This window comes from Leptonotus elevatus, chromosome 16 (genome assembly GCF_054856555.1).
Source record: "Leptonotus elevatus isolate MCC_2025b chromosome 16, RoL_Lele_1.0, whole genome shotgun sequence".
Taxonomy (NCBI): Eukaryota; Metazoa; Chordata; class Actinopteri; order Syngnathiformes; family Syngnathidae; genus Leptonotus; species Leptonotus elevatus.
Genome location: NC_141254.1, coordinates 13,527,348 through 13,553,308, shown reverse-complemented (window position 1 = coordinate 13,553,308; position 25,961 = coordinate 13,527,348). Strand labels below are relative to the sequence as shown.

Here is a 25,961-nt window from a genome sequence, read left to right as displayed (position 1 = left end):
AAGGTCGCAATGACACCGCCGTCCGCTTTTCCCCTCTACGTGCGCGCGCTGCGACCATCCTGCACCCGCAACCCATTTCACGCGTGACCACAACGAGGCGCACCTTTGACGCAACTGCTGTTCAGAGAGAGGGGGTTAGTTAGTAACACGCTAAAGGCTAAATGACATACAATATCCTGGATTGTCTTTTTCGAGATACGACTTTTTTTGTTTGTTTTATTTTATTCATAAAATGAACAATAGTGCCATTATCTGTTTCGGTTCTTGAGACAACATGTTTAAAAAAAATAGCCTACCAACTGATGCGAATGACATACTTGTAATGCAAACTATGTATTCTAATTTTTGTTAGTGACCGACTTGTTTCCATAAATGCTCTTAATCCAAGAAAAAGCGTGAGGTAGACAGTTCATAGTAATGTGTCATAATCAGGAAGTACACGTATTTTGCATATGTTGCTATACTGTGGTGGTTAATTAAAAGTTAAGAGAACTACGTACATATAAGGAAAACGAAGCTGAAAGTACCTCGCTGTCTTAAATGTATTTTTACTTCCTATAAAATTTCCTGCAGGAGTTGCCTGCCCTCGTTATGAAGTCGATGACGCTAGCGGATGATACGTACGTACGTAACCGAGAACCGAGGCACGGGACAGGGTCTGACGTCACTGTGTTAGACCAAGTTAGTGAAAACAAAACAGTAATACCGGAAGTTGACGTTACATTCATCAAAATAAAAAGCCAACGCGTTGCAATTGTGGTTGCATGAATCGCTAGTTAATACAAATGTATGTACAATATAAATCAATATTTAAATATCACATTTCCAGGGTGGACGTTGCCAAGCTGAGGAAACCAAAAAGTTTAGCGACAAGCGTCCATAGGATTTTATTTTGAACTTGACATAACAGGATGCAGTATTTCCTTATTTTAAAGCGGACTGTGTCAAGACAGCTTCAGCTGTGGGAGTCGAAGGCGAGGATTTTAATACCAGTCTGGTACCGAGCAGGCGAAGAAGACCGTTTCGGCGGTAGATGACATCCAAAATTCCTCCGTCAAGTCACCGTCAGGTGTGACAAGCACGATATTGCTTCAACAGCGCCGCCAAACCGTTCAAAGAGACGGCGGACTTGCTCGTCCCAAAACCTGCCTGGACCCACATATAAAACCCGGTTTCTGTTGTTCCTGGTAAGTATCAGACTAAACAGCGAGAATCGAAATACAGTATGTATTTGTGATTTTCGGTTAGTTATGCATGTGCTGTCATTTGTATTCGACGGTACAGTACCTTGATTTGTATGCACGCTGGGCAGAGTGAAGTTGGCGTGGTCACGTTATTGGGGGTAGGGGCCACGAGCCGCTGGGGAATTGATCATTTAGTTGTCTTTCCGTTTATAATTTACTGCCTGTGCACTAAAGCACAACTTGTAGACGTCATTAAAGGCCTTAAAGTTTTACAACCAAGCCCTAATGTCTTTGATGAAATATTTAAACAAAGACGTACAAGTACAAGGACAAAATATGTATCCATTTGGTTTAATTAAGGTTGAGGTGCCTAAAAGATGCAGCGGGCCATGTACTGCACGCACTGCCCGCTTCTCCAACAGACCACAGTTGAGGGTCCGACTTCAAGAAATGTTCCAAGTTAATGGACTTCCTGTCTCAACACACTGACCTCTGAATGTAACCAAGCCTGCTGGTCTAGGATTGACATCACTGATCTGAAGGCGTAATCTACTTTGGCAATTAACCTTTCACCGGTTCGAGATCAGTAGGCAAGGTCACCCCTGGGTGCAGTTCTTGGTGGCTGCACGGTGCACAGCATACGTAAATCCAACAAACCTCTACATGACCTAAGTGCACTTATTTGATGCATAATCACAGACACTGACACTAGCACGCCAAGTCGATTTCAAAGTCTCACCTGAAGGATAATTGTACTTTACACACAGAGCATTTAAAGTATGTCAGCATTCTAAGTCTTCTGCACGTGAGATTTAAATAAATGAACTGACAGTATGTGTGACAGTTTATTTTGGCATTAGCACTACCAATTAAGTATGTTCTGTAATGATTGACAAAGCTATGCGCAAACTTCAGCTCCCAACTTCGTATGAGTGAAAGACAAGGTGTTGGGCTTTACTGTCTGTCCTTGAAGCATTCCTGTGACTTTGACCTTTGGAGTATATCACGCAGCACAAAGGGGCGCGGTTTGTTGAGTCTTGTCCATAAATCTGAATACATCCAGCATGTTCTAAATTTCAGTGATGAAATAGTGACATTCTTTTGCATTTACCAATGCTTTAGTTGCCTCCGGTCATAGCTGTTTTTTGTTTTTTTTGTGTGCGTGTGTGTGACAGGATTCAAGTTGTGCATGTGTTATCTAAGAGGCTTGACAGACTGTACTTATGATTTCTGTCTCATGTTTTTTTTTTTTTAACATTCGGTACAAACCTTCATTTACTTTGCCAGGTGTCCTGATAGCAGCTGTCGACAACCTACAACAGACACTGGGGATCACATACTGTATATAGGCTTCCAATCCAGCAAAGAGGTAAATGCCCTTTCATATCTTAATAACATGCAATTCACCATATTTTGAAGTTGATAACACATTGTAGCAGATAAAGTGGGTGACTTATTACTCAGTCACAGTTGAGGGGTTCCTATTGTTGTTCCCATTGTTATGGCATATTGTGCTCTTTCGGGTTTGTTTGTTGGTAAATGATTGTGCAAGGTATTTGTTTTCGGTTGCCGTCTACATTGTTTGTGGTCCAAACACTTTCAGCCCCATATTTCTGTAGTATAAAGACACAGTCGTATGCTGCCCCTGTGTTGTAATGAGGATATATTGCATAATTTTATATTTCATTGTAGGCTGTGTAAGCCAGATTTCTTAACTAAAAAAAATTGCATGTACATGCTCAGCAATTGTGGCAGCTGAAATGAATAACTCCTGGTTCATGTACTACAATCTATAATAGGAATCCCAGCTATCCGTACAAATAAGTGTCAGCGTCAAAGCACATGCCGGACCACTCGATAAATGTTGAATAGTATTAGTATTACACTAAGCCATCTCTTGTACTGAAACATTAGCTTGCGTTGCCAGAAAATTCTCTCCGTCTCGTTCTCAAAAATAAAAAAAATTGGCACAAAAATGCTACAGTATTGGTGGGGGGCATTCTTTGGGGGATCATTTGATGCAAATATGCCTCCCTGAGGGCTGTCGATTGCCCACTTAGTGCTTATGAGATCTCAGGGAATCCATGGCATCACTACCTTTCTGTCCATAAAGTGCCATATTTCATTTGAGGGCCACATACAAAAAACTAACGCACGCACGCACACACATACACACACAACGTAAGGATGCAAGGGCTGCTTTGAAATTCTTTGACTTTAATGTATTAAAAACACTGAAATTAATGAACCAAGCAATTTCTATTTTAGATTTAACTATCGTGTAAAGAACGGCGTTGTGTAAAAGGTGAAAAGGCAAATAGTTTAGGATTTTCAAGATTTTGGCCTTTTGAGGTGTCCTCGGCCCTATATCTCACTAAACCAAATCCACCCTTGCAATGAACAGTGACCATATCCCATATCCCATATTCAGAACCACAACAAGAAGAAACTGTAGTAAGCTGACCTTTTTTTTTTTTAAACCGCTACCTGAGAATCCTTGATGCTCGTATATCAGACCTTGACACAGAGCAGAAAGTGGAAGAAACATTTTTTGCTTTTGAAATGGATTTTTATTCACCACATTACTGTCATTATTTTTAGTTGAAATTCATTTGCACCTTTGCATATCTAGAAAAAAAATACCAATTAGTTTGTAGCAGTGGCACCTTTTCTATTTTATTCTCTGACTTCTCACATTGCCCACTGCTACGTTTATTTTTTAACAAGCTTTGCAGCCCATGTCAAATGTCATTTTTAGTATATGCCCACTGCTACGTTTATTTTTTAACAAGCTTTGCAGCCCATGTCAAATGTCATTTTTAGTATATGCCGCGGGCTGCTGAAATTTGGATGGGGCCCGCAAATGGTCCCCTGGCCATAGTTTGGACACATTGTTTTATGTGAATGCATTTTTATGGGAAATGTTTGACATTTTATCATTTATAAAGTTAGTGTCCATGTAACATTCCCCTCAGCAAAACCATATTCAGTGATGTCTTCACGTTAGTAAATAAAATTTGAATACAACGTAAAATCCAAGTCATTCAAAGTGATGTAAAATTGTTGTTTTTTTAACGTCGTGAATCATTTGGAAGTTAATTGCACATGTCGACCGTGATTATTTATTTATTTATTTTTAATTAATGGTATGCTGTATTCAGATTGCTGCAATAGTTTCAGGAAGTGTTTGTTGATCAAACAGCTGTTTGGCAGGGAGAGGTAGCAGCTAGTATTTTGGCACATAGCAACATTGGAGCTAGTAGCAGGCAGCCGGGGAAACTACTGGTTTTCACTCTTACCTGCACTAAATTACCACGCAGCCGGGAGACTTAAGTGCCACACTAGTCTCGCCGATCAGGTAAGATGAAGCCTAGTCTGGGTTAATGACCAAAATAAATCTCGAGCCAAGAGGATGTAGCTTTGTCACTGTGATTTAACCCTTAGCAACGGCTAGCTAGTTAGCTAAGGGAAGCTAACTTGCCCGTTTAAACGGTTCGCTAATGTAGTAGCCAATGCTAACATGTTGCTGCATTCGATTGTAGCTTAACTGGCAAGTTAAAAGCGACGTGAGCCGATTTATATCGGGTCAAATACAGCTAGACGTGCTTGACGTCGACGGCTACATTTGATTCTAAATTTCTACGAAAGCTGTTCGCCGACCAGATGTCGGCGTGTGTAGCGTTGCACAAGATGAAGCATCGCAACAGATTGGACACATTTGGTTGTAATAATCAATTTCGGTGGGACATAGCCACTTTAAAATATTTAGGTTTGCAGTGATCCTCTCTTCTCGACTGCATTCACATGTCTTAAGGGGGCAAACTCCAACCAAAGTTGCAATAGCAAATGGGGCTTTATTGCTGGGGTGATAAATGTTCAACATACATGTTAGTTGTGAATGTTACCTGGAGCTTGTTGCGATTTAGCATCCAGCTAAGTCCATGTGATTTATGTGTGGTGATGACACACCACCATTACATGTGCATTTATCATTTTTATGAATGACTAGTTTTCTCTTTGGCTTATCACCAACTGTATTGACGTAATAAGCAACCCGACATGGGATAGTAGTGTCAGCAATGGGGTGCCAACGGTCCTAAATCCCCCATCCATCCATCCATTCATTTTCTGTATTTTGCTTGACAACAAGCGAGGTCAGTTAGTCCACAGAATGCTCATCTCATCATCCTTGCATACTGCAATATAGTTCCAATTAAAATAGTGTTGAACACAATTTTATTCCAATGTCAAAACTTTGGTTGAACTGCATCTAATACTTTTTGCAACATTATTGTCTTTCTTTGACATTGTAGTCTATTGAATAGTGTGTCGCTGTTGCAAATATAACACAAATAGGAACCCACCTGCCTGCCCCGATAAGTATGTCCATTAGATTTTATTACATCCGCTGTCAGGCAGTTTTGTCCTTTGCCCAAGTCCCTGGAATTTGACCACCACTTTAAAAACTAATACAAGTTAGTACTCAAAATGATGTAACTTTAACTCAGCTGTTGAAAGGATATAACTGTACGACACTATAATGAAAACAAAAATCAGCCCTTTATTGTATTTGCTTTGTTCAATCTCTACTCATGGGCAGTATAGTATTAACATACAATAATCAATTGGACCACATCAGGAAAATACTTACTCTTTTATATGGGCCAATCTATTTCATATTTCGTTTGGCAATATTTTAATGGCAGGTTGTGCTAAGGGATTGTCCTTTTGAACCTTATCACACACACAGTACGTACTTTATTTGCATAAGCATGTTTGCTGTCATTTAACTTTTCCACCCATATATGATAGACAATGAGAGTAGGGCTCAGCGTTGTTGCCGCAGCGCTCTTACAGCCTTACACATTATAACATTCGTTATGCGTCTGGAAAGTGAAGCGCGAGCCTGCTTTACGAGCCGCGTGACCTTCATCCAGTCACCTTGGCTATTTTAATTTACGGAGATGCCAGTGACAAAGACTTCACACTAGTCATACTTAAATAAAGAGCAGTTTTAATAGGTGTGGAAGGTTTGGATTCTGCTGCAATGTGTTTATCCCATGGCTTAAAAATAATAGCTGGTCAAACGTACACAAGCAACTCGGACTTTTCTGTGTAGCTGTTTATATTTTAGGGACAACTCTTGGTGAATTAATTGAGTAGTGATCGGTGTAGTTGGAGGGAGAGAAGATAATCCTTTATTAGTCCCACAATGGGGAAATGTATAACAGTTTAATGTGGCTAGAGTAGCGCTCGGATATTGGCACGGTCCTGCCGCCGCTGTTGGGGAAACATTTACACTTTGACCACAAAGGCTGCCGTCTTTATGATGATGAAAATGTCAAGTTAAAGTTAACCTATTGGACTGCAGCGTAATAACATTGATTTAATTGTGTCATTCGGGTTTTTTTTTTAATATCAATCCTAATTCAATTTTCCCTCTGCTATATATATTTTTTTTATTGCGCAACCCACAAACAAGACACGTAAGGAGATTTGCAAGAGTGATGGGCCGCACAAAGCTTTATTTTGTCTGCTGCCCCAAACACCTTTGGACTGTTATTTACTTTGTATATTTTCTCGCCCTGCAGACATCATGTCTTCCAGGGATCGCCGGTCAGATGTCTACATCAAGGCGGAACCAAGCAGTCCAGAGGGCGGTGGGGGAGGTCGGATCAGTCCCGGCGGGGCCTCCTCCGACTCCTCTCAAAGCGGAGGCGGAGAGACCAGAGGAGACGGTGCTAAACGCTATTCGCCGCCGCTCTACACGCCAGCCTTGCGCTGCCACTTTAAAGACGAGAGCGGAGACGGAGCGGACGAGGGATCCACTGGAAATGGAGCCGGTCGGTGCAAGTATGCCCTGAGCACGTTACCCAAGAGGCTGTGTTTGGTCTGCGGGGATGTGGCTTCGGGCTACCACTACGGCGTGGCTTCGTGCGAAGCTTGCAAAGCTTTCTTCAAGAGAACCATTCAAGGTATGGCTTGAGCTGTAAAACAGCTTTCTCCAGTTCATGATTATTAATTTATTTTTGTGTTGGCATGTTGAGTAGCAAAGACACAAATGTTTTTGTAAATGAAAGGTAAGACTCATGCTCGCTGCAGTAACCTGCAGGAGACCTTAATATTTGCCATTTTCATGTTGCATAAACACACGGTGGTGTTTATTTGATGGCTGAATATGTCAAAACATTTGCAGGTTACCTATCATGCCATGGAGGGTAAACATAGCCACGGATGTTTCCATTTTGTATCAGACCACAGCGGATTCATTAAAAAAAAAAACGAAAAGGAAACTCTGGATATAGATGATTCAACTGTTACTTTGCACTGGATGTTCTTAACCTATGGATGCGGAGATTTTAGCGGTTTACTCAACTGTCAACAATTCTCTGTAAATATTCCCTGATTTGAAGCGATGTCATTCATATTATTACAGCTGAGGTAGATACTACGTCAGAGTTGGTGTAAAGTACACAAATCTTTTGTGATGAATGGTGAATGATGATGCATTTAGTTAACTTGGGCATTGTAAAACGTTTTGAGCACCATACGGTGTAGAAAGTGGTACAAAAAACCATTTACAATTTAACGTCCTTGTTTGACTCATTGTTATATTTTTGAATTGCAGTTCTAGCCTCAAATTTTCAAGGTTAAAGTGTGGAGCCTTTACAATGCATCATTTGAACAGTAGAGGCCTGACCCTTATCACCATCACCACACTGCTGTTAATTTAAAAAAAAAATGGAGGGATTATTTCCATGCGTAAACAAAAAACAAATATTTCTCTTCTTTCTTTATCTGCATACAAATTCAGCATTTGCCTTTCTGCCTTTTTGTTTGGCAAACAAAAAATAGACCTTGTTGTAGCGTCTTCATTTTATTTTGTAGTACAGAAACGACTATTTTTAAAACCTTGAGTTTACTTTCCAGTGCCCTTTTACTACAAAGATAAAGCAAAGGAACCCTAAAATAACAATTGCTCATGGATACAGTTCATCCAGTGCGTTTTCACAGTGCTTACGTTTTTCCATATTTTCTTACAGTCTCTAAAATTGGTTACGTTTTCCCTCGAGATTTTGTACAACATGACATAAAGACTACATTAGACTTTTTCTTTGTAAGATGTTTGCCATTTATGTTGAAAAGTGAAGCAATTCGGATGTCCATAATTAAGTATTCACAGTTTTTGCTTCATTCAAGGTTAATACATCTGCGATAGCAAATAGAGTAAGAAGTGTTGAATATGGCACACTTGGGCCATTCGGACTCTTCTAAATCTTCCATCAGGTTGGATGGGGGGGGGGGGGAGTGTTTATGTTCCATCTGATTCCAGTCTGGGCTCTGGCCCGGGCCACTCAACTCTGAGTCATCCTGAAGCTGCTCTTTAGATATCTTGGATGTTTTTGGTTAGGGTTGTTGTCCTGCTGAAAGATGAACCATCCCATCGCCCTAGTAATTAAAAAACACTCTCTGCAGGTTTTCGTCCAGGGTGTCTGTACTTTGCTGTGTTGCTCTTACCCTGCTCAAGTCTGAATACATTTCCAGTTCCTATAGCTGAAAAACATCCTCGTAGCAGCATGCTGCTACCACAACCGTGACTCATTTTAGGGATGGTTTGGGTCAAGTAATAAATTGTGCCTTGTTATCGCCAACAATTAACTGAAAAGACTTCAATTGTTGTCTCATCAGACCACATCATTTAGTCTCACCTTCAGGTGCCTTTGAGCAAATTTTAGGCGGACTGACTTATGCCCTTTTATCAAGGAGTGCCTTTCTGGATACTAACTCTACCATCTAGGACTGATTGATGCAGGGATGGTTGTCTTGCTGGAAGGTACTCCTCTCTTCACAGAGGAATGCCGGAGCTCTGATGCCCCCCATTGGAAAAAGACCCTTCTCATTCTCCACCCGTTGATCTATTTAGATGGCTGGGTCAGATCTAGGTAGAGTCCTGGTAGTTCCAAACCAGATCTGTGCCTTGAAGTTGAGACAATCCCGTCTCAGTCCACAGACAATTACTTTGATGTTATGCTGCCGATCACTGCACTGCCAACTGGTGGGACCTTATAAAGGCAGGTGTGTGTCTTTCCAAATAATTTCCAATAAACTGTATTTAACACCACAAGTAATTTCAGTTAAAACTGCGGAAAGTGGAAACGTCTCAAGAATAATGATTAGGTGAGAAAGAATTTAGAATGTGGGGGGGAAAAAGCTGTGAATACTTCCCAGTTGCAGTGTTTAGTTGATGAATTGACTCCAAATGCATCTCATCATTTTCTGTTCTTTTGTGAAGGTAACATTGAATACAGCTGTCCTGCTTCAAATGAGTGTGAGATCACCAAAAGGCGCAGAAAGGCTTGCCAGGCATGCCGCTTCACCAAGTGCCTCAAAGTGGGCATGCTGAAAGAGGGTGAGCGACACGTCCACCAATCCAGAAGTGGCTTTTCATTAGTAATCTTTTTTTCTGTTTTGTTTTTTAAATATGTCTTTGTATGTTCTCAGCTAAAAGCATTCTTTAACGTGTCTTGATGCAGGAGTTCGCCTTGATCGGGTCCGAGGTGGACGGCAGAAGTACAAAAGGCGCCCAGAAGTCGAGAATGCAACATACCAGAGTGTCCCACTATCACTGACTAAGGACAACGAAAAGGGTTTGTCATTTTTCTGTTGGAATTTGTGTTACAACGGAGCATAAAGCTATTGAGTAGACTTGAACAATCTGAATAAGAAACATAATGTGGCAGAGCTCATCAGAATTTGTTTTAAAACAGTGCCACCTACTGTACTATATTTGTCCTTTTTTTTTTCTGTAAAGTGAAACACAATCAGGATTACATTTGGATGGTTGCCTTCATAAAGACTGCTTCAAATAATTGACTCATCAATTTCAAATTTTAGAAATGTTATTTCAAAATGACTAATTAGTCCCCTCACAGAATGATAGATTAAATTATAAAGCTCATCCTGTTTGTGTTTTGTGATACAGGTTCTTCAAACATCATCGTGTCCCACCTGTTAGTCGCTGAGCCAGAGAAGCTATTTGCAATGCCTGACCCGCTCCAGCCTGACACAGCCCAGCGCACACTTACGACCCTTTGTGACCTTGCTGACCGTGAGCTGGTTGTGATCATTGGCTGGGCCAAACACATTCCGGGTAAGAGATGCATGTTGAAGACTGCTTGCAACAACATCGATTCTGCATCATTTAGCTCAATAACATCCAAACGATGGCGATCAGAACAACCTCCTTTTTAGAGGAGCCGTAAATGTGCTGCAAGTTCTGCCATAGAAGGGTTAGCTATTCTGTATGCCGGAGGTGGGTTTCTTACCAAGTGGATCTCAGTATGTGGCGCTCTAAAGCTCTGCTTGCCAGTACTTGTTGTTCAAATGAGGGACCGTTGCCAGTTGTCCTCCTTAACATTCAGAACCTTCACACTGGCTTTTTGTATTCCCCCGCAGGCTTCTTGTCTCTCTCGCTAGCAGACCAGATGTCTGTGCTACAGTCCGTTTGGCTGGAGGTGCTGGTGCTGGGTGTAGCGTACCGCTCGCTTGGCTGCGAAGACGAGGTGGTCTTCGCCGAGGATTTTGTCCTTGACGAGGAAATGTCTCGTGTTGCCGGCCTAACGGAGCTAAATGCGGCAATCAGCCAACTTGCCCGACGTTTCCGAGCTCTAAATGTGGACAGAGAGGAGTTTGTCATGCTAAAAGCCATCGCGCTCACTAACTCAGGTACAGTACGTGTCGTGTTGTTGTAGTAGTTGTGCTCCTACATCTACATATGAGCACGACTGCATGTCTACCAACTCCTTATGAATGGTGATAAACAGTTGTGCCCATACGTTTACATAGCCTAATATGTAAACGTATGAGCACAACTGTCAGCACAACTCCTCCCTTCTAATTTGTAAATTTATGAGCACAACTATTGTGCTCATAAGTTTACATGCGCAGAGGCTACGTAAACTTATAAGCACAACTGTAAGCATAATTCCCCCCTTCTTATTTGTAAACTTATGAGCACAACAACTCATACGCATAGGTTGCGTAAACTTATGAGCGCAACTGTAAGCATACTCCCCCTTCTAAAATGTAAACTTAGTCCTCAAAAGTCTACATATGCATAGGTTATGTAAACTTATAAGTTCAACTGTAAGCATAATTCCCCCTTTTAATATGCAAAATTAGTTATGTAAATTTATAAGCACAACAGTAATCATAATTCCCCTCCATTTAATTTGTAAACGTATGAGCACAAGGGTGCTCATAAGTTTACATAGGCATAGGTTATGTAAACTTATGAGCACAACTGAACTGTAAGCATAACTCCCCTTTCTAATATGTAAACTTATGAGCACAATTGTTGTGCTCATAAGTTTACGTACGCATAGTTTATCTGAACTTATAAGTACGACTGTAAGCATAATTTTCTCCTATTATGTAAACTTATGAGCACAATTGTTGTTTACATAACCGCTGCATATGTAAACTTATGAGCACAACTGTAAGGTTAACTTCTTCCCCCTTCTTAAAGTCAGCCGAGCTCAAATTCCGCATCTCGTTTTGAAATTAATCCACTGTTGAGTAAACAAAGGTTGGGGAAAATTGAGAGGCAAAACACAGCAGCTCATCACGTCCTCCCTGTCGCCCTGTCAGACTCGGTTTACATCGAGGATATGGAGGCAGTACAGAAGCTGCGGGACCTCCTCCACCAGGCCCTACTGGAGCTGGAGTGTCAGCGGCGTCCGGACGACCCCCAGCGGGCCGGCCGCCTCCTTTTAACGCTGCCGCTGCTCCGGCAGACCGCCGGTCGGGCTCTGACTACGTTCTACAGCATCAAGACCCGTGGTGGCATACCCATGCACAAACTATTCTTGGAGATGCTGGAAGCCATGATGGACTCTCCCTAGAGGGGGAGCAGCAGCAAACGTGGGATGACGCAGAGACTCGACGGTGATGTGATCTAGTCTTTATATAAAAAGTGGGTGAATTGTTTGTCACAAAAAGAGGTTTTATTAGAGAATTTTTCATGAGAAAAAAAGGGATTGTTTTTCCGTTGTAGCCGACACGAGGAAAGAAACACAGTTTAAAAAATAAAGACGGCGCCAGCGCGAAAGTTGTAACTGTCAAACTTCAGTGAGCACTGTCAAGTTCCACGTTTGTGTGGACAAAAACCTGCGAAGCGATACAACCTGAACGCCAACGTACTTGCCGTGGCCTCCGTGACGCTTCATCGCAGCAGTTGCATAACCACTGGAGAACATGGAAGTTGTCAAGAACAGACTGCAGTCATGTGGCTTTTGAACTTTGTAACGAATGCAACAGTGACTCATGAAAGCCATAACGTATCCGGAAAAGACTTGAGGGTCCATTTTAGTACACAGGGTGCATTAATTTACTATAGCTTAGTGCCGTTGTAGGCAGGTTTTTTTTTTTTTAGGACTTTCTTGCAATATGCTAAAAGCAATATGACTCGATTATTGTCTATCACCTTAAAAATGGATCATGTGGTAAGTTACTTCCTAATTAGTCACGGGCTGATAGTTTTCCACTCTCAGGACCCCAAGTACTTTTATTTCTGTCATGGACTTGTTTGGACCTGGTACGAGTTTAGGGCTGTGCACGTTTATGGCCAAAATGATGATCTGCATTATTTTGATCAATATTTTAATCCCGATTATTAATCGAAATTATTCACCATGGTAGGGAAGACATCAGTATTTTTACTGATTTACTTTTATGTGAACAGTTTTCAGTGCACAATGAATGAATTGGCATTTTAGAATAAATGCTACTTCAAAAGAAATACGGTAAAAAATGTCATATTTTAGCAAGGGCTAACTGATGCAATATGCTATGACCTTGGTTAACGTTACTTCCTCTGAATCTGAAACAAATCCCAACTATGGATGTCGATCCCTTTCAAAGCTCTACTTTGTCATGATGGTCCTCGTCTCTAATTTTTGCTGTACTTTCTTCTCGCCATGACTCAGCGGGGTGCGCTCGCTTGATATTTAGGCAGCTTAATGAGTGAAGCCTTAACCATGCGTTTACTCCCTGGTCGATGGCTGACCACTAGTTGAAAAATGGTTTGATAACATATGCAGCAGAGCCCACATTTTAAATGTAAAATTTGCCGATGACCAGGTTAATTTAAACGTGACACTCGGATCAGTTGTGCAGCCCCGTAAGAGAGAACGGTTGAACCACTGCATTCTTTTTAAATGTATAATCTATAGGAGGAGGCGCACATGAGACGTGTGCTCCTTAAAATCCTCCACTTGGACGGTAACGGTATTATAATTTGCTTGTTAATCTTGTTGGCACATGATAAATGGCTTCCATTTGCAACCAACGAGTTTGAGCGTGGAAACACAGAGGTCGGACCGAAATGCATCTGCCTCATTTGCTGTTTTCCAAACTGTTGTTTATGGACCTCAGCCATGCTGCTCTGAAAACTGATCTGACTCGTTCCATCCGTGTGCTGTTCTAAGATTCGGTGCATTTTCTGCAGTGAGGAAATTGCATTGCAACGTTATTCGGTCAGTAATCAGCGTGTGATCTACTTTGTGTTTGTACATGTCTTGAACTTGTAAGCGCCTGTAATGGGCTCAGGGCAACTAGAAATGCAACATATGCAACAAAGTGTGTTGAACCCTTGTCTTGACTACACACCCTAAGCCCTACCCTCTCCATTTTCTGTCTGGTAGACTTCGAAAAATAAGTGACCGTCGTCATGAGCTTCACGTTCAATGTATCTGCTGTCCAATTCTGATTCTCCTGAACCCCATTTATGTATATTGGCCAAAGTGCCATTAATCTTTTAGCCATGTACAGTTACAGTAATATAACTAGCAAACATGCAATTTAGAGTGGAAGGTGAGGAAGCCAGCAATGTGACAATTTATTCTTTACAAATGTACAGTTTTTGTGCTGCTTATAGTGTATGGGAATTTGTTCACGAGAGATGTTGGGTTTTTTTCATACATGCTCCTTACTAAGATTTTAAGATGTGTTAATGAAAAAGGATTGGATTTATACACTGATCAATGTGTGGGATGGAGATTAAGATGTTTATTTAGGACATTGGGAATGCTATTTTTACTGAGGCTACAGAAGTGTAAGAAGACGAGTATCCCAAGCAGCCAACTAACAGTTAAGACAATTTTTTTCAGATCGTTTGATTTGCGCATCCAAATTACGATTTGGGGTACATAAAATGTTTTGCAGTTCGACAAACATGTATTTGAAGATCTTGTCCCGTAAAGTTGACTTCTTATTGGTGACAAGCTTAATAATTAGCTCACTAACCAAATTTGGAGAGCCGTGGAAGAAGTGTTGTTTTACATGAAGATCGCCTTCATATTATTACTGTATATTTTAGGTACATGTTAAGATGGTCATAGGAAACCAATGTCTAATGAACGGGAGTCATTTGCAGTGTTGCAATTGCAGTTATAAAGTCATACGTGGTTTCTGTGTACATTTAATATAAATTAGCAATACAATAAGTTACCAAAACACTTGTATAGCCGCTGTGTACATTTAACATTGCCAGTTATGAGAAATAGCCACTAAACATTATTTAGAAGCTCAAATCAATGTTTGTATCTTGACAGACTATTTAAATGATTAAATTCTATTTTTTACTCAATTTACTGTTTGTTGACATTATTTTTATGCGTGTTGCTGGCTGTGAATTTCTGTGTAGGCTTTGTTTTCTTTTAAAAGTAATAGTTTTGATGTCCTTGTCTAAACATGTCCACATTAAAATCACTGTGAATAAAAGTGATATATTCCACTGTTTAAGGAAACAGGGAGTGGATTATTTGAGGTGCTTTGTGCTGTGAAATAAATGGACACACTACCCACCTCATATCATTGGTCTCATTTCTACTACTGGACAGTACTTGTGATAAAAACTTATTTTTAACATTATATATGCTGGTCGTTTTCAATGTAGATTTACCGTGGTATGTTCCCGGTCAGTTTTCAAACCGAGTCAAGAATATCCTATTGGCTCACATTTTGAACTACAGAGCTTTTTCAAAATGTATTTATAGCCTGTTAGACAAATGGATAATTAGTCAGAGAAACCGTCAAATGTATTTTATTTGCTAAATAAATAAAAAAGCACTTTAAAACAATAATTGCTGCATACAGAGTGCTGTACATGGAATGGAAATCAGTCATGCAATAAAGACAAGTGAAACTAATTCCCATTGTCTTTCATTTTATATAAAGGTAAATCTAAATTAAAAATCAAATTCGACCCAAACCAGTCATTGCAACACCTAATTATATATATAGGGTCAAAACGTATTACTTTGAAAGAACATGGTGCGTTTAAATATGATCGAATATTTTGCAACAGAGCGCACTGGCTTCAAGGTAGCAGATGGCGCAGTTAATAAAGATATAAGTGAACCTGGCCAAGACCCAAAAGTGAAGTAAAGGTAAGAGAGGCTGGAGTCGCGGAAAGTGGCGTGAAGCCAGGTTGGAGGCGTGTCTGCCTTCTCCACAAAAGTCACCGTGAGACACGCCTCACCGACACCGTCACGTAAGCGTTATTAAACGAAAGCTAGCATAACATGCTTTCCGCTGCTACAATTGTCCTTAAACGCACCCGCATAGAACATTGCACGAGGTTGATCCACTCTTCTTGTTTGGACAAAATGCCGATTAAGGTAAGACATCAAATTGACATCATAACCCTTGATACTTTGCAAATGTTTCGTTTAGCAAATTACGGAGCTAGTGTTAACGTTCGCATTATTTTGGTAGCTCGCCATGCTAACGACTGTGATGTCGAAATTACAGCATTCGTTAGCGGTGTTTTTTTTTTTTTGCTGTCCTCGTTAAATTCCCCCCTGTATCTTATTCTATCTACACATGCAGCCTAATATGTGAAATAAACGTGCTGTAGTTTGCACACGTAAATCGTCCTCTGAACGATTCAGATGACGATCAGGGATCGGATTACAGGTCGTGCACATTTGTTAAACAGACATTGCGTTGTTAGGTGTCATTAAACACAAAAAAACGACATTCGTTTTAGAAGCGTTTAATCTCAGCTAGTTAACGTGTGTGTGTTTTCTTTGACGTCAACGCTTATTAAATTGTCACTAAGCGATGTGATGTACATGTATGTCGGGGCTGGTCAGAAGACTATTGGATGCTCAAGTATAAACAAAACAACAAACAAACAAAAAAACTACCACTAATCCGCCAATGTCAGTCTTGATATTTCATAACTCTTTCGGCCATTTTAACCACAGAGTTGCTGGTGTATGGTTAGAGTTTTGTCGCCCTCTAGCGACTGTCAACTAGAACTAAAATTTTTATTAAATAAATTATGCACAAGTTTGAATATTGACACTGTTTAAATAAAATTGATTCAATTAAAGTGTATTGCACCGAAGTCAAATTACATTTGTATTGGAATGATTGTTGAAAAACATACTGCAAACTCCTGTAAATGCAAATATTGAACTTAAAAGCTGAACTGTACTTTGGATGTAATTCTTACATTTAACACTAGACGGAGCACAAAGTACAACAGTGGGTGGTGGTGCATTTGGCACCTGGACCTTCTTTGGGGATTTACCTCTTAACTCATTCACTGCCATCAATTCATTAAAAAAAAAAAATATATATATATATATATTAAAAATTTGGGGCGACAGGCGATTAAAATTGTTAATTGTAATTAATCGCATGACTTCACTAGTTAACTCACGATTAATCACAAATTGTATATGTTCTAAATGTACAATACAAAAATATAGGTTTTCATACTCTTAAGAAAAGTGGAAAAAAAATTTAACTAATAAAAATAGTTTAAATGAACTTTTGACGTTTATAGCCGTCAATGGCAATGCATTAATAAAAAATATTAATAATTGGGGCGTCAGTCGATTAAAATTTGTAATCATAATTAATGGCATGACTTCCCTAGTTAACTCACAATTAATCACACATTTTGACGTCTATGGCAGCGAATGAGTTAATACCACCTTACTTACTGAAAACACCAATACTATATAAAAAAAATGCGAAAGCTGGTATTTACTCAAAAACAAGTCATTTAAACGCATCGTGTCACCAATGACGCTGATGGTGCTCAAACTGAGTTTGCTTTCTCTGACCCACCAAATGTAGTCCGTGTTATTTCTTCTCTCAGGTGGGTGACTCTCTTCCCTCGGTGGAAGTCCATGAGGGTGAGCCAGGAAATAAGGTGAACATGAATCAACTCTTTAAGGGGAAGAAAGGCATCATCTTTGCCGTACCGGGAGCTTTCACCCCTGGTTGCTCCAAGGCAAGCGCAAACCAAATTTGTCCTCAATGCATATCATGTCGTGTCTTGGCTTTCGTCATCTTTGCCAACTGGCTTGACAGTTTTTCCACTTTTTTGCTTTCAGACTCACCTCCCGGGTTTTGTGCAGCAGGCGGCAGACTTTAAGAGTAAAGGCATCCAGGAGGTGGCCTGTGTGTCTGTGAATGATGCGTTTGTCATGGCCGCCTGGGGAAAGGAGCACGGAGCAGATGGCAAGGTGCGCCTGACGGGGGAACATTGTTTTCCACTCTCACTGTATCTCGCTGCTATTCTGTGTCCTGAGTCTTTTATTTTTCATTGTAGCTGTGATTTTATTGATCGAATGAATTATTCCTCGCCCGCAGATTCGAATGCTGGCCGATCCTACTGGAGAATTTACAAAGGTAAACCGAACAATCAGACGCGTCGAGTTACAACTTTTATAGAAACCCGTTTTCTGCTTTGTAGGCTATGGACTTGTTGCTTGAAAGTGATCAGATTGTGCAGGCACTTGGAAACAAGAGATCAAAGAGGTAAGGTCCTCGTGGCTGTAGTTTTGTAAGTCGGAACTGAGTACGTGTCTTAATATGCGTTGCAGGTATTCTATGCTGGTGGAAGATGGAGTCGTGAAGAAGATCAATGTGGAGCCAGACGGCACAGGACTGACCTGCAGCCTGGCGCCCAGTATTATGTCTGGACTGTAGACTCATTTAGAACGCGTCTACCAAAAAAAAAAAAATGCACTAAATGGCATCTGCTTCGATGCTTCAACCTCATCTGGAAGAGCGCCACAAGTGTTACATGAGTGCTCGTGCAAAAACAAAGATGGAAGGTTATTAATGCGCACAAATATGACAGGAAAGATGATGCAAAGTATATGCCGTGTACTGTTCTTGATCATGAATAAAAGTAGTTTCTCGAGCAGTAACTTGTGTGTTGTTCTTAAATATTTTAGTGCTTGTTAAATTGAATTGTGTAAATGCCTGATCTTAAAATGTTGAGCACATGGTGGAGGGAATTATTGTATAAAGTAGTAAAACCTTATTTGTATTTCTATTGACAGTACTTTCAATTGTGTTTCCCAAAGTTTTGAGTCAAAGCACATGTTTAACATTTTAGCAAATGTTCACTGTGCAACATTGGGGAGGGGGGGGGGTCACTAAAAGTATATATATTATTGCACTGTACACTGAAATAAGGGGCTCATCTGTTTACTCACAAATGTACTTGTCACGGTCTGTTTAGTTGAATGAACACAAAGTTGATAAGTCACAGGAATTGAAGACGGGGCATAAAATGAACAAAAATACGTCATTTGTATTAAATAATTTTCTGAGTGATTGGGGCAGGAGAAGGAAATGAATATTGCCCTCCTGCTGCTAGTAACCAATGCAGAGTTTGAACAATATCAGTTAGGCCCGAAGGACATTTTCAAACATGCAGAACTTGTGGGTGGAGACAGAAGACTGAGAGGATTCTCAGGAGAATGAGGCTTGGAAGGTCAAGAGACAGGGTCGGCAACAGAATAGCTGGAGAGTCTTGCATGGGTGCGTACCGAACAATCTGGTGAATCATCAGGTAAGCCTGATAGGCGGGCGAGTCTGACTGGGTGAGTGGAAAAACACTGGCGTGCCGCTGACTCATGCCAACAAGAAACAGATGTGCAACTCCACTGTAACAAATATAATTACAAAAAGCAAGGTTACAATACGCAATAAATGAGTGTGTTCTAGTTATTCTTATTCTTATTATTAATATCCATATGATAGTAAAAAAAAAAATGCATTTATTCTTGCGCGTTTTCTCAGTCGCCACTCCAGTCCAGCAAGTGGCGCTAATGCGCCATTAAGATGGGTCTCCAACTTCCAATAACCACCGAAGAAGAAAAAACTGACGAAGAAGAAGACAAACAGGAAAAAGAATAAGCGCGTTGCAATCACAACTCAGCTAATATTACACTTCGACACGACACCAGACCCAGCAGGTAAGATTTTTCCACCCAACAAAATATTTCATCTCAAACAAATCCGTTAGACCTTCGGCACCAACGGTAAGATTAAAACACGCACGTTTAGCTTAATTTACAGCTTGGCGAACATTGAAAGCTCAATCAGACATTGGTATCATGTGGCGCCTTAATAGTTTGTTTCACTTTCGTTCAAACTATCATTTCTATACATCGAAAAAACATCAACAACACTTTGTCCGTACATTAAATATGCTACCGGTTATTGTTTTCCCCGCGAGGTACTCGATAATATTGTTGAATTTAGCCAGTGTGATTTAATGATGGCGTTGCAAATGATTGCGCGCGCAATTCAAGATGCCGGCTCCATTGTTGCTAGAGTTTAAGCATGAGTACGGTGAACTTGCCCAACACGTTTATATTTGATTGATATCTAAATGTAAGCGGAGGCTAATGTTCATTCATCTGTGTGTGTTCAGGGGTTCGATTTTTTTTGTTGTTGCAAAATTAGGAAATGATACCATTTGTTTGCAGATGTAGTTTATGCATAAATAAGTTAACCCGTTTATAAGCGAATGCACCAAAAAGTTATCTAATGTATCTGTTGCAGCCCCTCAAAAAGAAAGCTAACAACACAGTGTAACTTGTAATACAAATACAAGAACAAAAGAGAAGAGAGAGAGAGAAAAAAACAGTCAATTTCTCTTTGATCAATAAAATGTATTTAAGTCAAAAGTTACACCTATCTTACTTCATTCAGGTGATATGTGCTTTTTAGGGAGGTGGCCTAGTGGGTGACATCAGGAGCTACAGTCAGTCAGGTTGGCCGCTTACCACACACGGTTAGTTCAGTTCGAGTGTCTCTTCCTTGCGAGTGTTTTCGTTTGACATTTTTGCGTTTGACTGTTTGTCCCACCGTATCTGAAGCTCTCTCATGACACAAGGCAAATAACCAGGCTGTGTTTGTTGTCTTTATCTTGCAGGTTTGTTTGATCAGTGGCCTGATTTGTGACCTTCAACAAAGCAGCCATGTCTTCAACATCACAGAAACATCGCGACTTTGTGACTGAGCCAATAGGGGAAAAACCCGTGTTTGCGCTGGGTGGCATCGGCGAAGTCCTTGGCAAAAGACTGGAGGAGAAAGGGTTTGACAAGGTAACGTAGTCGGATTAATTATTTTTTTTATCTTGTGTATGTGTTGTTGTTTTTTTAGCAACAGTTTGATATACTACTATTTATTAAAAAAAAATGCTGTCAGATAGAATAAGGTTTGAGAGGGGAGAACGAGGTTTGAGGGGTTCGATAGATGTATGACAGATTTCCTTTCCTACAAAACTAGATTTCCCCACTAAATCAAAAAATTAAAAATTGTACGTACATCGGTAGCTGAGAATCCCAACGTGTTCTCATAGTTTTCTAATTCAGCTAGAGAGGCTGACTTAAACCGTTTTCAACTTGTGTTCTGCGTTCACCAGGCGTACGTTGTCCTTGGACAGTTTCTGCTGCTAAAGAAAGACGAGGAACTTTTCCGGGAATGGCTTAAGGACACTTGCGGCGCAAACTCAAAACAACAAGGTGACTGCTTCAACTGCCTTAAAGAATGGTGTGACTCCTTCCTATAAAGCTTCGTCTGTTTGTTTTATATTTTTTTTGTAGTCCAAACTGCTCATGAGCTCTTCAACAGTTTTAAAAAAAAATCCACTATACATATATATATATATATGGACAAACACTGCAACACACCTATGAGGTTTCATGAAGTAAACTTTTAATTGTACTCACTGTTGATGCCTTTTCACTCATGGTCTGTATCACATTTTAATTGAGCTTATGAATAATTAAATAAAATTGAAAGTGAAGTCATTGGGTATTTATTTTTTATTTTTTAAACAAGGGCTTAAGGTTTGCTTCTGACAGTTGAGTTCAGATTCACATTCGCTTGTCAGCAAGTTTTGAGGTGCCGCCAATTGCAAGTTTGTCAAATTATTTGTAGACTTGATTTAATCTGTTGGAACAAAGCTGATCACTATTCACTGTTTCTTGATTGTGCTTAATTGGATTTTCTCTCAGTCGCACTCAGCATTTGACTTCTTTATTTACCTAAAGCAACCTGAAGCTATAGGTCAACTAAAACTAGCCTCCACTGTATGTGTAACTATTGTAGTCACTTAACATAAATACGGTATTAAAAGCTTAGTTTTGTTCATTTTAAACAGAAGATGCCTTGATATCTGCTCGCTGTCAATTTACGATCAGGTGAGCTCTGAATTGCATGTCTTAAATGTGCAATAGCTGCGTATTGCTGATGTATCTGGATCTACTTTATTAATTGTTTTTTTTAAACGCTATCACGAAAAAGGGCCGTGAAAGAATTTTGACCCGTGAATTCTTTTACATGTTCACTGTAGTGGCTCAAATAAAATCAGTGAAGTGAAGGAACACATTATCATCAAAGGCTTTATTTCAAGTTAAATAAAGGGTTTTTAATAGTCATAAGGCAAAGCAACAGAATCCCTCCAATAAGTCTGCACACCCCTGTTCAAATGATATAAATGACTTTTTTATTTTATTTATTTTTTAAAGTCACGTCTTACAGCAAAAGCTGTGAGAGCTTCGATAGCTTGAAATATGATGGAAAACTGCGGACAAGTGTATAAAACCAAGAGCGTCCAAGAAATGGGACGTCCCTTCAGAATTCATGAAAATGTGAGAACTGGTCAGGTACGCTGCCGAGAGTTCAACAGCAATGTTGCAGAAGCTGCAGCAATTTCTGCCAAGTACTGGCTGTTGACTATAGCTTGAAACTTAAGCTATAACTTTTTGGCCTTAACTCCCAAGAGGTACGTTTGCTGCTGCGTGTGCAAATGTTCAATTTATACAAGAATCAGAAATTAATGATGGCAATAAATGGCACTAATAATCAAATATCTATTGTTAAATATCTAACGCTCTAGTTTGTTGGAAGGGTAATTTTATTTGTGAGTGTGTGTAGTACGTGAAGTTGTCCACCAGGTGTCGCTGTTTTGTTTTGGACGTGTCCGTTAAAACTCCCACTAGTAGGCGATCGTTGAAAAAGTCGGTGCTTTAGGTGGAAGTTTAGGAAGTGCAACTACAGTGAACAGAAGAGTTGGTTTGGTTTGTCTGACATGTGTTTTCTTTCATCTTTGTGTTCTGTTTCATGTGGCACAATAGAGAGAGTGTAGATGACTTTAGGTCATATTCTCCGTGTCACAAAGCAAAATGAGTTGACCTCATTCAAGGCGATGGCACATTGACAAATTCCTTCATTCTTGTGCATGTTCACGCTGTGGCTCTTCATCAAAGAAAATCACAATGGAAGGAATGCTTTTTCATCACAGGTTTTTATTTCAGCACTTAATGTTCTGTGGCGATGATTTTCCTGTCAAATGATGCCAATGTTATACAAAATGTTGAAAATATTCCGAACATAACGATGCAGAAAGAGCAGTAATAGATAAGACTTTTTAAATTATTATTATTATGTTTTGAAGTGATCAGATTCTTGGGTAATCTGTTGAAGGATGAGAATGATATATTGTAACTGCTAATTTATGTATTTACCCTCATGATCCATTTTATTAAGTACACAAAATGATCAAATTCAAGTATATTAAACTAAAGCCACTAATACACATTGATGCTAAAACAAAGGCAAGCGTTTACAATTAACCTTGCTATATAAAAAAAAAAGAAAAAATACTCCCTATGATGGTTTATAATGATAAATTAAGAGCTGTAGTGTATGGCTCATTAATTATTGTCGGTGTACCTAATGAAATGGCGACGGAGTTGGAATGTTTTTGGTATGGTAATTCCCAGTAGCACACACGCATTTGATCTGAATGTTATTTTTGACCTGATTACAGCTTAAAGAACCAACAGCCATGATTAAAAAAAATCTAATGTCGGACTAACACCTCAGATGAACATTCATAATGCTTCCACTTGAATGTGAATGTGTTATTGTTGATGCAAAGAGTGAAAATGACGTTTTGTTCATTTTCCTTTTAGACCTGGCAACTTTCCGTGATGGCTCTGACTCGTAATCTTTATCATAATCAATAAACGATCTAGTTCCTTTAACTTTTTGTGTACTGTACACAGGCACCGTATGCAAGTGAACTGAACATACTCTTCATTAGTACTTTTTTTTTTGTGTGCGTGTGTGTGAAAAGTATTCACAATCCCTGATTTGAGCTCAAAGCAGAGCGCAAAAGAACTTCTTCTCCCTGAAAGGGTTCTCTGAAGTGGGCACGGGTGTGATCAGGGGGTCGTCGCAAGCGTGGGCGTCGCAGTACGCCATCAGGTCTGCGGCAGCCTTGGACACCTGGAAGTTAACGAAGATGCCGTTAACAAGACTTCACAATTGGCGAAGGTATACTTTGTCTGCCGTTGGTTTATTTACTCCAGTAATGTAATGATGGCATTTCTAATAAGTTGGTTATCTTATATGCTTGCATGAATATTAGCACCACTAGTGTGACTTTATGCACTTCTCATTCGTAAATGCATTCATACTGTACATAAGGTTACTTATTGTCGATATCATCCCGTTTAAATTATTATTATTATTTTTTTTTTACCTTTATTCTGCAGAAGCTAGCCTCGATCTTCAGTTGCTCAACCAGCTTCCTGGCCTGGCCGACACTCATAGTGCTGTTCACTGGGGTGTCTCCTTTCATTCTGAATAAAAACATGGCAAGAGCTTTAGGAATACACCAAATATTTATGTAAGTAAACCAGAAGTAATTTGCATAGGTTTAAATCTAAAGAAGAGTTTATGCAAACAATACATGGAGCACTTATCTCGACCCAATGTGTCATACTACAGCTGCTACGTTAGCCACCTTGTGACTTGAATCAATAGCAAATGCAATACATTACGCTAACAAGGCTAGCCGCTTGGATTCCATTCACCCTGGCCCTCACATTATTTAACCGTAAGCAGGAAATAACCCCCCGTTGCACAATCCCTCCACAATGTGTCAAAAACATGTCAATGAAACCGACTGCTAGTAACACCAGCTGGATTGTTAATACGGAATACCGGACCCGAAATCAATCTATTCCAACCATTTTGGATCTTTCCCCTTTTTTGTCTTTGCATCCCCTCTCCATCCGTTTGTCTCCTTACCCGTACGATATTCCTCTTCAGGTGCAACCCCCCCCCCCTTCTTGTCTCCCGTTTTGTGCCTTACTATGTCCCCCCCCCCCCCTGTCAGCTTTTGTGTGTGTGTGTGTGTGTGTATATCTGGCGGTGGAGGTGTCAATGTAGCCGGACCCCACCCCTCACAAACGACAGCCTGAATGCTCCCCTGCTCTCACCAGTCCAGTGCACTGCAATCCCGCCACAGTAAAATCTGAAGGCTCATCCCCTCTGCGGCGAGTGGTATCTGCCAGATGGAGGAGGGGGGAGGCACAGCATTGATGAGGTGGAACTGACCATATATGTGGAGGGGGAATTTTGAAAATAAGGACAATTCCCAGTCTTATATGCTATATCTGCCATGCAACAAAATAGTCAATTTGGAGGTTCCAATGTTTTTATGCGGTGTAAATAATACATTTTAGTTGGTGATGTCAGCTCCGGGTCTGAATCATCACTGCCACCCTTCCCTTTCTGTAATGCCCTCCCTCTCCTCTGTTGCTATGGGGACTGCTGCAGTCTACTTTACTGGTTTACAATATCACTCCTTTTACCTCAGGATTTTTTTCTCGTGGGGATTATTTTAATTATTATCGGCGCACACGTAATATAACTACAAGCGGGTTGAGTTTTGCTTTAACTCCAGGTTTAATTTGACAATCTAACCAATATTTGAATAAATATTAAAATTAGTTAGCACGGTTTCATATACAGGATGTAACCAAGTAGGCAACAAATTAGTAGTATAATGTGATCAAACTACCGTTTTGAGAATGAAACGGCGAAGGTTGTCACGTTTTGTTTGTCAGCGAAAAGTCACGTTCACGTGGCGACATGTCACTCAGACCTTGCCGTAGCTGTGTTTTTTTTAACAAGCTTTTCTGACCCGTAGACTTGGTTTAATATAGATTTAGCTTAGTCACGGCATCGTACGTCAATGGTTCCGCCATAATGGATGTGGCAATAAAGAGCGATCGGTGAAGAAACTCTATTTATTTGTTGCTGTTTACAGCCACCAATGTATGCAACACTAACTGATAACTACCTCAATCCATGTGGGAATAACATTTGTAATAAACAAACTAAAACTTTTTTTTTCCCGATCCAACAGGCCTATATACTGCTTGTGATTTTTTTTGTTCGAGAGGCATTAGTTTTGTGCACTTTGAGAAAGGCGCTTTGTCAGCTGTGCCACATTCAACGTGGTCCACGTACTGACGTGTCACAGTAATTAGCCAGCGTGCACTAGCCGGGATCTAGCTATATGTGATATCTGTCATAACCTTGTTCTCAACCGCTTGCACTTATGTATACATACAGTATATTTTAATAAAT

General features: G+C 40.1%; 4 protein-coding genes across 9 annotated transcripts; 3 read left to right on the top strand and 1 right to left on the bottom strand.

Annotated features, from left to right (window-relative positions):
* The first annotated feature begins 921 nt into the window (after positions 1-921).
* Positions 922-15,049, top strand: esrra (estrogen-related receptor alpha). Of its 2 annotated transcripts, XM_086098117.1 has the most exons (8): positions 922-1,187; positions 2,472-2,553; positions 6,776-7,159; positions 9,478-9,594; positions 9,719-9,832; positions 10,168-10,335; positions 10,641-10,910; positions 11,835-15,049. In XM_086098117.1, exons 3-8 carry the CDS (start codon positions 6,781-6,783, stop codon positions 12,086-12,088), a joined length of 1,302 nt encoding a protein of 433 aa, XP_085954243.1. In that variant the 5' UTR covers positions 922-1,187; positions 2,472-2,553; positions 6,776-6,780; the 3' UTR covers positions 12,089-15,049. The 2 variants fall into 2 exon arrangements, with proteins under 2 accessions (XP_085954243.1, XP_085954244.1); XM_086098118.1 differs by lacking the exons at positions 922-1,187; positions 2,472-2,553 and adding an exon at positions 4,378-4,542.
* A 586-nt stretch (positions 15,050-15,635) lies between these two features.
* On the top strand, positions 15,636-18,421 carry prdx5 (peroxiredoxin 5). The gene is made up of 6 exons (XM_086057981.1): positions 15,636-15,865; positions 17,362-17,496; positions 17,600-17,731; positions 17,859-17,897; positions 17,962-18,026; positions 18,092-18,421. The coding sequence occupies exons 1-6, from the start codon at positions 15,770-15,772 to the stop codon at positions 18,195-18,197; spliced, it is 573 nt and encodes a 190-aa protein (XP_085914107.1). The 5' UTR covers positions 15,636-15,769; the 3' UTR covers positions 18,198-18,421.
* Positions 18,422-19,356: 935 nt separating this feature from the next.
* banf1 (barrier to autointegration nuclear assembly factor 1) lies at positions 19,357-21,322 on the top strand. Of its 2 annotated transcripts, XM_086098256.1 has the most exons (4): positions 19,386-19,477; positions 20,238-20,301; positions 20,443-20,614; positions 20,935-21,322. In XM_086098256.1, exons 3-4 carry the CDS (start codon positions 20,489-20,491, stop codon positions 21,079-21,081), a joined length of 273 nt encoding a protein of 90 aa, XP_085954382.1. In that variant the 5' UTR covers positions 19,386-19,477; positions 20,238-20,301; positions 20,443-20,488; the 3' UTR covers positions 21,082-21,322. The 2 variants fall into 2 exon arrangements, with proteins under 2 accessions (XP_085954381.1, XP_085954382.1); XM_086098255.1 differs by lacking the exon at positions 20,238-20,301 and having other exon boundaries at positions 19,357-19,477.
* A 1,480-nt stretch (positions 21,323-22,802) lies between these two features.
* On the bottom strand, positions 22,803-25,442 carry gng3 (guanine nucleotide binding protein (G protein), gamma 3). 4 transcript variants are annotated; one of them, XM_086098260.1, is made up of 3 exons: positions 25,390-25,442; positions 24,064-24,163; positions 22,803-23,807 (listed from the first exon to the last, which is right to left on the bottom strand). In XM_086098260.1, the coding sequence occupies exons 2-3, from the start codon at positions 24,160-24,162 to the stop codon at positions 23,679-23,681; spliced, it is 228 nt and encodes a 75-aa protein (XP_085954386.1). In that variant the 5' UTR covers position 24,163; positions 25,390-25,442; the 3' UTR covers positions 22,803-23,678. The 4 variants fall into 4 exon arrangements, with proteins under 4 accessions (XP_085954386.1, XP_085954384.1, XP_085954385.1 ...); XM_086098258.1 differs by lacking the exon at positions 25,390-25,442 and adding an exon at positions 24,806-25,005; XM_086098259.1 differs by lacking the exon at positions 25,390-25,442 and adding an exon at positions 24,615-24,661.
* Between the last annotated feature and the right edge of the window lie 519 nt (positions 25,443-25,961).

Excerpts from the sequence above, each read along its gene's own strand:
- prdx5 (XM_086057981.1), top strand. The coding sequence starts at position 15,770 with ATGCTTTCCGCTGCTACAATTGTCCTTAAACGCACCCGCATAGAACAT. Across the intron at positions 15,866-17,361 it reads TGGACAAAATGCCGATTAAG|GTGGGTGACTCTCTTCCCTC; the intron begins GTAAGACATCAA and ends TTCTTCTCTCAG. Across the intron at positions 17,898-17,961 it reads CTACTGGAGAATTTACAAAG|GCTATGGACTTGTTGCTTGA; the intron begins GTAAACCGAACA and ends TCTGCTTTGTAG.
- esrra (XM_086098117.1), top strand. The coding sequence starts at position 6,781 with ATGTCTTCCAGGGATCGCCGGTCAGATGTCTACATCAAGGCGGAACCA. Across the intron at positions 9,595-9,718 it reads AGTGGGCATGCTGAAAGAGG|GAGTTCGCCTTGATCGGGTC; the intron begins GTGAGCGACACG and ends GTCTTGATGCAG. Across the intron at positions 10,911-11,834 it reads CATCGCGCTCACTAACTCAG|ACTCGGTTTACATCGAGGAT; the intron begins GTACAGTACGTG and ends TCGCCCTGTCAG.
- banf1 (XM_086098255.1), top strand. The coding sequence starts at position 20,489 with ATGTCTTCAACATCACAGAAACATCGCGACTTTGTGACTGAGCCAATA. Across the intron at positions 20,615-20,934 it reads AGGAGAAAGGGTTTGACAAG|GCGTACGTTGTCCTTGGACA; the intron begins GTAACGTAGTCG and ends TGCGTTCACCAG.
- gng3 (XM_086098257.1), bottom strand. The coding sequence starts at position 24,177 with ATGTTTTTATTCAGAATGAAAGGAGACACCCCAGTGAACAGCACTATG. Across the intron at positions 23,808-24,063 it reads CTAGCTTCTGCAGAATAAAG|GTGTCCAAGGCTGCCGCAGA; the intron begins GTAAAAAAAAAA and ends GTTAACTTCCAG.